The 11,519-nt window shown below is 42.7% G+C and overlaps 2 protein-coding genes across 2 annotated transcripts in view; both read right to left on the bottom strand.

The window, feature by feature from the left end:
* The window catches only part of LOC145407534 (uncharacterized), a 6,572-nt gene extending 1,386 nt beyond the window's left edge, over nt 1-5,186 (bottom strand). The window contains exons 1-6 of the mRNA XM_080278458.1: nt 5,182-5,186; nt 4,790-5,007; nt 4,083-4,231; nt 2,970-3,240; nt 1,873-2,069; nt 395-466 (exon numbers count right to left, since the gene is read on the bottom strand). Coding sequence (XP_080134584.1) covers nt 395-466; nt 1,873-2,069; nt 2,970-3,240; nt 4,083-4,231; nt 4,790-5,007; nt 5,182-5,186 — 912 coding nt within the window. The remainder of the gene's footprint in view (nt 1-394; nt 467-1,872; nt 2,070-2,969; nt 3,241-4,082; nt 4,232-4,789; nt 5,008-5,181) is intronic.
* A 142-nt stretch (nt 5,187-5,328) lies between these two features.
* The window catches only part of LOC145407533 (uncharacterized), a 100,580-nt gene continuing 94,389 nt past the window's right edge, over nt 5,329-11,519 (bottom strand). The window contains exons 26-28 of the mRNA XM_080278457.1: nt 7,955-11,008; nt 6,849-6,918; nt 5,329-5,492 (exon numbers count right to left, since the gene is read on the bottom strand). Coding sequence (XP_080134583.1) covers nt 5,329-5,492; nt 6,849-6,918; nt 7,955-11,008 — 3,288 coding nt within the window. The remainder of the gene's footprint in view (nt 5,493-6,848; nt 6,919-7,954; nt 11,009-11,519) is intronic.

Genomic DNA, 11,519 nt, shown 5'->3' with positions numbered 1-11,519 from the left:
ATCAATCATACTGGAATAATCAATAGGAATAATACAATAAAATGAATAGCCAATTATTTATTTTGATACAATTTTTCGTACTGATTTTTCAATAAATTTAAAAATATATGCACCAATCTCCAGTTTATTACCAAATATAGTGAACGTCCTGTGGACCACCCAAAAAGTCACCATGGACCATCAGTGGTCCATGGACCACAAGTTGAGAACCACTGATCTAGTACATTCAAGATGGAGGGAGGGCAGTTTTAGGCCAAGGTAAATTGAAGAGTATAAATGAGAGACATTCCAATAAGCTGACGCAAAATCATTAAAATATACAAAAGTTTCCCTTTAAAGTAAGCAGAAAACCAATACATGAAAGAGAGAGAGAGAAAACGAGATAAACACGCACCTTAACTAGGGCAGACTCTCGTAGGAACAGTGCGTGGGCTGGGGCGTCACTGGTGGGTGACGGAGGGTGATCCTGTGTACACAAGAGAATGTTAATAAATTTATATGATTAACAAATGAGAGTGAGGTGGAGGGGGAGGCCAAGGATGAGATGGAGGGATGGAGTGGAGAGGTATTAATATATATGATTAACAAATGCAAGTGGAGGAGGGGAGAGGGAGGGGGAGGCTGAGGATGAGATGAAGGGATGGAGTGGAGAGGCATGTGAGAGAGGGGGGTGTAAGCCAGGAGCAAGGCAGGGAAGAGGCATTGGACGGAGAAACACAAAGGCGATTTGTTTGTGGCCACCCCTTAGAGGATTTAGGTGTCTGGCAATAGACAGATATGGAGCAAATACATATGTGATTACTAAACAAAGAAATAACTGAACAAATAAAACAAATATGAATAAAACTAAAGCAAAGATAAAGCATAGTAAATTCATTTTTCATTCATTCATTGCCAGACGCCATGTATCCCAAACGGGGTGGACAAGGGCTCAGAGTTAATTGTTTTACAGGGAGGGGCACTAATCCTCCACCAACCCCACTCGACACGTAGTTAAAAATGACAGAAATATTTATAAACAGGGGAATGGCGATGATAAAAAAGTGATGAATACGGAAATAAATATGAACAAATAAACAAATAAATGAACAAACTTAAGCCATAAATATATAGAGCATGTGGATTAAAACTAGAAGATGAGAGCAATAAAAGGTAAATGACAGAATATGGAAAGACACAAAGTTAACAGATAATTAAAATCTATCTATCTATCTATTGCCAGACGCCTCAATCCCGTTTGGGGTGGCCACAGACAAATCGCCTCCAAGTCGCCCTGTCCCCCGCCATTTCACTCCCCTGCTCCCAACTCACACCCCCCTCTCTCATATACCTTTCCACCCCATCCCTCCATCTCATCCATAATTAAAATCATAACAGACAAACAGTTAATTAAATACCAGTACTGTACGATAGGTGAGTGAAGTTCAAGGTGCTTTATTTATAGAGTAAAGTTTGCTAGGTAACTTGATTATTAAGCCATTTTTACTCTACCTTGGCCCAGATTTTCGTCCTTTGGTGCTTATTTCCAGTAGCTGAGTGGCAGACATGGACTATGCTATGGCTCAACATACTTTCCACAGCATTTCTTCGTAACTAGCACCATCTTATAGTGTTTACCTATTGTTACAACTAATCATTCAGGATGCAGAGATGAAAATATTAAGCCAAGCAAGCACACTATGGGTACAGTTAAATCATCCATCAAAACTAATCATTCAGGACGGAGAGATGGAAATTTTTGGCCAAGCTAGCATAAAAAGGGTACAATTAAATCATCCATCAAACCACGAAACACTCAAGCATCAATTAAACTGAAAGGACTTTAAATCTTCCCTCAGACAAAACGCTAAAACAAAACACTGCTCTACTTACCCGGCCTAGGAGTCGAACCAATCTTCTATAAGGTGTCTGTTTCCTTTCCTCCCTCCCTACTGCCTTTCTTTCCTCTCCTGGGGTTCCCTCGGGGGTGGGGGCAACTGAGGGGTCCCCAGGGGGTGTGGTGGCTGTTTGGGAGGGATGGGAGGGAGGACATGGGGAGGTGGGAGAGGATGAGTCTTGGTTGCTTGTGCCTGAGGAAAAGGAGGGGAGAAGTGAAAGGTGAAACAGGAAATGTATTATAAAAAACATTGTCTTCTTCCATAACAACAAAAAACAATAATTAAAGTAATCAATAATAATATTACGGTATAATAATAATAATAATCCATCCCTGCCTTCAGCATCCACTCCCTTATTGCCTCATTAGGGGCGTAAGGACCCTGGGCTAGGCAACTCAATTCTGACATTTAAGACATGGGTGACCAGCCTCACCCACCACAAAGGCAAGACCGTATGTAGCCAATAAACTCTAGACAGCCTTCAGATGTAAACCTTATGGGTCTCATAACTGACGCACCTTAACTCACTTCGTACTATGTTATGCTACTCTTCAGCTCATAGAATTAGATATCATAGACGTGGTTTTCTTTGTAACAGACAGCTCCGCATGAACCAAGAGGCCTGTTGCTGTTTGCTTCCTTTGTACACTAAACCACCAGGCATCATCTGGTCATATAGTTACTACCCAACATGGTGTAGTAAATGGTTTCACGGGTTCAAGGACATCATTTGGCTTGTCACTCAGTGTAGTCACCTGAGAGGCAGCACTACAGTTCACCCTAAGTATACAATGAGGATGTGTTAGGAAAAATCCACAGCATACCAAGTAGGGTCTGTGCAGATGCATAAGAATGGGCTTCCGCTCACCAACAGCAGCCATCACTTCTCAGACAACTGACGATTCGTGTTGACGTGTTGAGGGCTTGTTGCCATCTCTCACCACACAAGCAAAATCCTTCCATCATCTACTAAATAATTGTCCAAACGTTTTTTCCCCCATGTATAAGACAATTATCACATACTGAGGGTCAAGTGTAATTTGAATGTGTGGATGGAAAGCACCCCACCTACCACCACAACAACCCACTTACCAGCTAATCCAGGTAACTTCACTCCGATCTTGTCCAATCCCAGTTTCCTAGGCTTAACAACCTCCGACCTCTCCGGCTCCATTCCAGCATTGACCCCTGACCTCGCATTAACCTCTGACCCTGGCCTGACCTCCTCTGACCCAGCCTTGACCTCTGGGGGGGCTTCGGGTTCATCTGGAGAGGGCTTTTCAGGTATGGGTGGGGGAGGTCGGCCTTTTGTGACTGCTTGGCCGAGTTTTGTGATGCTCCCTCCAACACCTTTTGACATGCGCTGTGGGGTAAGGGGTTAGGTATGACAGACAAACAACATAAATTAATAAACAGATAATGAATTAAAAAATCAATATAATTAATAGAAGTAAAAGAAACGAGTTGGGAAAGGTCTATTACAAAAATCAGACAAAATTATGTAAATGCTTCAAACCTCATGAGAACATCAGAGCTGAATGGGGAGAACAAAAGCATATTTATAAATCTATCCATGAGCCCCTGAACAGTCACTCAACTTATTCTAAAAGTGAATCACTCAGGGGTACATAATGACTCGCTTACAGATACCAAATACACTTTCTTAAAGCTCTATTAAATTACTGTTGCCAGGTTTACTCCAATTAATCTTACACTTGACCCTGGCTCTCAATTAATACATACTTATTACTTACAGCACATTACCGTTTCGTTTTACTTTATCACTTATATTACCAAACTTGCTCATATTAAGTACCGGTATACCTGACAAAACTTAAACTTATACTAACAAAGCTTACGTTTATGCTGCCTCATATCAACCTTACTCCTCTTATTTCAGTACAGCTTACTTTTATGCTCATTCCTACTAAGTTTCATTAACAATGCTTACTGTTATGCTTACTCATAGCAAACTAACTCTTCTCATTCAAATTCAGCTTACTATTATGCTCATTCCAACCAAACTTCATTACATTTATCTTAACTTAGCTCACCCAATTTAAAATCTGTAATTCAGCTTACCCATCAAGACTTCCCTTCCTAATATCCAATTTTACCCCACCTCAGCTTATCATATATACTAAACTTTACTCTCAAAGCCTTCTCATATTAAGCTTAGGCTACTTTAAATCAGCTTATCCTCACCTGACCCAGCTTGAACCCCCTGAAGGCAAAGTGACCCGAGTCCTTCCTGGGTGTGTTGGGGGTGAGCGGTTGTGGGGTGGGGGGAGGCGGTGCCCGGGACCGTGAGTGGGGTCGGGGGGAGGTGGAAGGTGGGGCAGGGGCTCTGGCACCTGGGGGAGGGAAGGGCAGGTTAGTGCGCGTCCAGGATGATTCAACAACCACGATAAACCCATTTCGCCACAACAAACAACCACAGTTTCTTGACAAACAATAGTCCCTTGATTTTAAAGACTTGGATAGAATGGATACTGTATAAGATTTAATGTATAATACGAAGGCCACAGACAATGTCCAATAAATACGTGGAATACATGAGTTTCCTATCCTTTTTACTCCAACCAGGCTGGAAACTGCTCTCTCCCCATCCTGACTGCCGAGTTGTAATAACAGACTACAGTACTGTAACACTGTACAAGTCACGCAGAAGTGCTCAGTCAGGGATATGAAATATACTACAAAAAGGGCACAATTATGGGCCACGTTAGTGTAAAATGGCTGCATAGTTTTCATTCCTAGTACTAGAAAATGCTTTTTTTTTTTTCTTTTGAACATGTGCTTGAAATCCCACCTCAGGAGGGGACACCTGGATATAACAGATTATGGGCTTTATCAAATCAGACATCCCCCAATTATTCCATCATAGGGAGGTTGTACTGTACTATACTCACGTCTCTTGGGCCGATTTCTAGGTGTGGCCGATGCATTCCTATCATCAACCTTCTGACTGGTTTCGGCTTTTCTAGTGGCACCGGTGGGTGGGGAGGGAGCCAGACGGTGTGCAGTAGGTGGAGAGGTGGCTCCATGCTCCCTCCTAGGTGGTTCAGGGGAGGAGGACGCAGTACCTGACTCTGGAGAGGCTGGGAAGGAGCTGGACATGGACGACGACCTGAGGAGGAAGATAAAACTTGAGACTTTTACTTCAACTGCTGTGAGGTGTTGGATGCCTTCAAGTGGTGGCACTAAAATGATCAGGCAGTGAAGTTGTCTGGTTATACAGTATGTGCAGTCATATAAAGTACACAATACAGAATGTGCTGTCTAGTAAAGTACAAAAACATACACCATGTGCAGTCTAAAATATGTGCAATCTTATAAAGTACACAATATACATTAGGTGCAGTCTTATAAAGTACACAATACAGTATACAGTACTAGGTAGGTGCAGTACATCCAACCTAATAAAGTAATGTACACAATTAAAGCTGCACTATTTGGTGGCTTTACAGGTGACCTCCACACTATTCCCCCGAGCCTTGCTGTGGCGAGAGGCCGTCAGCTGCGTGATAAAATCGGCTCGCTGCACGGGACGAACCTGCAGGGGGCGGTTACTTGCCTGCCGTTGATGGGTCTGCTCAGCCTGATGAACCGGGGCTGATCAACAACAACAAATGAAGCTAAAAGTAAACCAAGTAATCTTATACAGTACACAATTACAGCAGAACTCTGATAGCTGTTTAGGTAAAGCTAATATTTTAATCACGTAATCTGCTATAGTACAACACTAAAGCTAAACTGTTTGATAGCTGTCTAGGTAAAGCTATAATTCTAATCAAACGAGCTTATACAGTACACAATTAAAGCTAAACTGTTCTGTAGCTGTATAGGTGAAGCTATCAGTAAAACCAAGCAATCTTACACAGGACACAATTCAAGCTAAACTGAGGGCTGAAAAAGTACAGCTAAAACTGAAGCTAAACTGTTTGATAGCCGTAAAGGAAACGATAAAAGCATCTGGTCTTACACGGTACACAAAGCTAAACTGACTGGTTGCTAAGCTAAAATTAGGGTCACATAATCTTACACAGTACACTAGAAAAGCTACGTTTTCATAGCTGCACAGATAAAGCTAAAAGTACCGTATAACCAAGCAAATCTTATCCACAGCAAAAGCTACACTGTTTGATGCTTGTATATGTGAAGCGAAAAGTAGAATCAATCTCAGCCAGCACAATTAAAGCTAAGTTAACTGACAGCTCTATGGGTGAAAAGCTATAACCAAGTAATATCACACAGTACACAATGAAAGCTAAAATCTGGGAGCTGTAAGAAAAGCTAAAACTATAGGCAGTCTTTCAAAGCACACAAATATTCAAAGCTAAACTGTTTGACAGCTGTATAAGTTAAGCTAAGAGTATAACCAAGTAATCTTCCCCACAATTAAAGCTAAATTTTGATAGCTGCATAAGACTACAAATGTATAAAGCTAAAATGTATACACAATGCTAAGAATGTATAAGCAAAAAATACATAATGCTAATAATGTACAAGCAAAGCAAAAATGTATGAGTAAAACTAAACTGTAAACACAGCTAAAGCTAAAAACATATACAGCTAAAAATGTATAATTAATGCTAAAATGTATAAATCAGGCTACAGTGTATAAGTAAAGCTATAATGTATAAGCAAAAATGTATAAGCATGTATACGTAAAGCTAAGAGCATAACCGAGCATTCTTCCTCACAATTAAAGCTAAACCATTTCACAGCTTTAGAGGCAAAGCTGAAGGTAAAACCAAACAATTCAACAAAGTATGCAATTAAAGCTAAACTCTCTGGTAGCTGTACAAGGAAAGCTAAAAATATAACCAAGCAATATTACCCAGTAGAGAGCACAAAGTTCAACTGATTGGCTGCTGAATAAGTAAAGTTACAAAATGCATGAACGAAGCTAAAGGTATAACTAAGCAATTTTATATAATTCAATGACAAATGTTGCAGATGTGGTACCTGGATCGGATGATTTTATTCCGTCGAAGAGTCTCTCGTGTCCAACTTGTGTCGCAGATCGGGGACATGCCTGGAAATAAATAAAGAACTGAATAGTGGATATACCTGGAAATAAAACGATAAAGTAATGAATTGGGGATATGCCTGGATATAACCAAACAAATAATTAATATGGGGGTACCCCTGAAATTAAACATTAAGAAAAGTGGGGATAATTACACAAGCCAGAGACCTTACTCACCTTACGTCAGTACCACTATCTAATATTAACATAACTGTAGTCTCTTTGTCTTCACCTGATGGAACTAAGCAACTTCCACAATGTAAATACCAAGTTGTGGTGGCAAGAACTTCATTAAGCATTTGCTGTGAGGGTGGCATCGCCTAGGTTACAAGGTCAAATTTACTCTCCAATCTGAGCACAAGTGGCTATAATTCTTTACATGAATAAATCGTTTCTTACATCCAGCTGGTCTGCAAAACTGGGACATACCAAGCAGGAAAATATAATGAAAAAGAGAAAGAATGAGAGGAAAAAAAAGTTCCTTAGCCACACAAAATACAGACGCCTTAAGAAACAAACGCGTAACATTTACAACTGAAACATATCAAAGAATAAAGTTGGAATGTGAGTGGGGAATGGCATTTACCGGTACTTAGACATACACATCTTATGTTCCTCATTAGTAGAATTACTTGCCAATTATTGTACACAGCAAAGCACGTTACAGAGATTCACAGACCGTACAATATATGCCAGGTGTTCTGACCTTAAAGTTAAAAGAATGATTTACTTTCTATTACACAAGTGTAAAAAGTCACAAAGCTCACCTACTACAGCTAAACAGGTGTCAGCAGATCAAGGATAGCACAACATTCCTCCATCACCCACTCTGCCGGAAAGCCTCTCTCAATGCAGGGGTGCTGGTATGGAATGACTTGTACTGAAGAGGCCAGCGGTAGCAGTACTGCAAGGGATCTAGATGTACAAGCAGGGTAGGTATATACTGAACAAAACTGACTGGTATTAACAAGGATAAAGCTAATGGGGCACCAACTTACTTAACATGTTAATAAAGTTTGCTCCCAGTTTGGCATCAACTTACTGAACACATTAATCTAGCTCCCAGCTGGAACTCACCGGTCTCTCTCTTCCACTCGAAGATCTCAATGTCCTCTTTAGACAACAGGCCCAGTCGAAGGTTCTCATCCATATTGTGCTCCAGGAGGTAGTTCTCAATGTCTTGGGGTTTCCAGGCAGGGGATCTCTTTGACGGTGGGGCTGGGGCAGGTCGCTTCTTCCCAGATCGCAGTTCATCGCTGACTGTGACTTCAGGAATTGTTCGTGTGTGCTGTGACTTTACCGGGATGCCTTGTTTCATGGCCTCATATTCTTTGACATCATCCTCGTCTAGCAGTCCCAGTTTTAATGCCTCCTCCTGGCTGTTTTTCATTAGGTAGGCTTCAATGGCTTCCGATGACCAGCCCTCATTGGTGGGAGTGTCTGTTTCGGAGGTTTTTGGTTTGCTGTTCTTTTTATCTCTGGTGCCAAAGTTTAGGATGTTCCTGGGGCTGAAGGCACTCATTTTACTCTTTTCCTCATTCTCTTTGTTCTTATCTGAGACCTTCTGGGTAAACTTGCCAAATTTGGGGGATATCTTACTTTTCTTCTCCTCTGCTGTGATGCCCTTTGACGCTTGTGGCGAGTCCCGTTTGTTTCGGAAAGGGGAGTCCTCTACCTCCTCAAATGTGAACTCGACGCTTTCCTCACTCTTCTCCAGTTCCCTTGATGGGTTGGTCATTTCTAGGCACTCCTGCTTAACAAAGTTCCTAAGGCTCTTGATGTCATCGCACCTGTCAAGTGAGTCTCGGCTCAGTGTGGTTTCGCTTGTGTAAGAATCAGTAAGTCCTCGGGGCTCAATACCCTGATTAGATGAAGGGGGATATTTAGATTCTGTAGTATCAGGTGTCGCAGTGGAATCTGTCACATCCTCAGATGACTGGGTTAACCTAGGTAATTTGCTCTCTACGGGACTCCCCTTCTCTGATTTTCTTACAAGTCCTTGAAGTTCAGCTGATGGGGGACGCACAGGTTCATCAGCGTTGTGTGCTGCTGTGGGTTTTGTCACGTCCTCAGATGACTGTGTTAACCTAGGAAGCTTGCTCTCCATGGGGCTCCCCTTCTCCGACACCTCAGAATCCGTCATGATCTGCAGTTCCTCGAAGGAGTTGAAGGCCGTGTTGGAGCATCGATACAGAGGCGAACTCCTAGGCTCCTCCATGACTGCTGCATCTAGGGTACTCAACGCCAAAGTCTCTTCAAAGTCAAGCCCATCATCTTCAGGCAGGTCGTGAGGACTGGGGGAGGGGGAGAGAGGCGACACACAGGCAGAACTGACCCCTTCCCTCTCTCTAGGGATTGGAGAAGATCTTGGACTGGGTACTGGAGGGGGCTTAAGGGTGTCACGGGAGATGTCACTTCTGTTGGGTGGCTTGAGGCTGTCACAGGCAATTTCGCTTTTGTTTTCTTTATCCGAGTTCTTAGCATCATCTGAAACAGCTTTCCTCTCATTTGTGTTATTTCCAGCCTCATTCTCACTCTTCTTAGACTTCTTCACCTTACCCCTAGTATCTTTTGATTCCCTAACTACCGGGAGATCATCGACATTGTCCTTTCTCTCTTCTCCAAGCGATCTAGTCAATTCCGTCTTTGGCAGGATTGTTCGAGGGGAAGCCACTGGACCCCTATAAGGCTGCGCACTCAAATTACTGCTGTATTTTGATGTATAAGGCTTTGGCACTAGGTTGGTGTTGCCTATGGATGTCTGGTAAACTGGGCGGTACTGCTGAACGGAAGACTCCAAAACCTCTGGCAGGATTTTCTTTGGCGATTTAATGGCGTCTTTTGTCTTGCTTGCAGATTTCTTTGGTGATTTTTTAGGAGACTTCTTGGGTGAGGATTCAATGGCGGCCTTTTCTATCTTGGACTTTTTAGGTGAGTTAAGGGGGGACCTGCGGATATTCTTAAGCTTCTCCTTTGGTTTCACTTCAGCCACAATCGGCTTCGTATCTCGTTTGCTTTTCATATCTCTGGGTTTTGTGTCTTGCTCAGATTTTTTATCATTTATGTTTTCAGTCTTGGCTGGTGGTGTGGTATCGCTGGTGAGGCGCTCAAATATATCTTTCTCTATTTCCGGCGCAACCTCACCCACTGTCATCCAACCATCATCGTCAAAATCTTCCATGCGGAACCCCCCGCCATACCTCCCAGCATACCCATACTCCTCCAATTCATCCTCTGAGCCAACGTTATATATCTCAAAAGCTCTCCGATTCCTGTGCCTTGAGGAATCCATGGCCACAACAATCTCGGTCTCTTCAGGAGTCGAGATGAAGATGGCCGGAGGTGCGGGGCTCACTGGGCGTCGTATGGTGCCTTCTGATGCGATGTCCTCACCCCTCAGGCAAGTTTCCACACTTTCAAACCCAGAGCCTTTCCTCTTTGGGCTAGTCTCCTCTTCTTCAAACACAGCACCTCTTCTCTCTAGGTTTGTCTCCCCTCCCCTGAATATCCTCCTCAGGCAAATTCCCCCTCCTTTGAATGCGTCAGTCCTCTTGGGGTTAGTTTCTCCTCCTCTGAATATGCCACCCTTGTCTTTTAAGCTAATTTCTCTTCCTTCTGATGCGATGCCCTTCCTTAAGCAGTTTCCCCCTCCTCTGAATGTGATGTCTTTTCTTCTTGGACTAGCTTCTCCTTTGAATGTGGTGACTTTCCTCTTTACAGTAGTTTCCTCTCTCTTAAAAACAATATCCTTCTTCTTCAGGCAGGCTTCCCCTCCTATGAATCTGATGCCTTTCCTCTTGGGGCTAGTATCCCTTCCTTTGAATGTGATTCCCTTCCTCTTTGGACTAGTTTCCCCTCCTTTCAGTGCGACATCCTTCCTTTTCGGGCCAGTTCCCTCTTCCTTCAAAGCAATGGTCTTCCTCTTGAGGTGGTCTTTATCTCCTGTGAACGCCTTACCCTTCCTATTTATGCCAACTTCTCCTGAGAACACAGTGCCTCCGCCGTTTAAATACGTCTGCCCTCCGTTCTTATCCTTGAGGCGGAGATGCTCTGGGCTCAGTTCGTCAACGCTCTCTCCGCTGATGTAGGTTGGTGCCTGTGGGATAATGTAAAGTTGAGTATGATAGCAGGAACAAAGAGAACTGTGGTGCAGAATGGAATATTAAAACACGCCAATGCAATACTTAATCAAAAACATCATCACCATCGTAACCTCTTTCTTTCCACGAACGAATGGGGTAAGGTATTTTCCAGATTGCTTTTCATTTGTCCTTCGTTCCCTCAAAGGCAGCTGTGTCACCCTAATAATCAACCTTTTGTTTCACATAAGCCAAACACAAAGGCAAACACTGCCAAAGTTCAATCAGTGTACAGCACAACATTATTATAGATATTATACCAGTACCACGTGCTTATTGAAGAGAATGTATAATACAGTACAGTACTGCAATGGTAATGAAAACAGTTCAAAAACTGTTGGTGCTATCCGGACTAATGTCTGATATATTAGAAAATGTCTGGGTCTGCAGGGGGAAGTCAGGATGTCGCTTTTATAAGAATGGCTTGGAGGCAATTGCTGGAACACGATACCATACTAGAACCGCGTG

Source organism: Coenobita brevimanus, chromosome 73 (assembly GCF_032717465.1).
Source record: "Coenobita brevimanus isolate Jiangsu-jjx chromosome 73, ASM3271746v2, whole genome shotgun sequence".
NCBI lineage: Eukaryota > Metazoa > Arthropoda > Malacostraca > Decapoda > Coenobitidae > Coenobita > Coenobita brevimanus.
The sequence above is the reverse complement of the archived record's forward strand: the minus strand, read 5'-3'. Positions and strand labels throughout refer to the sequence as shown.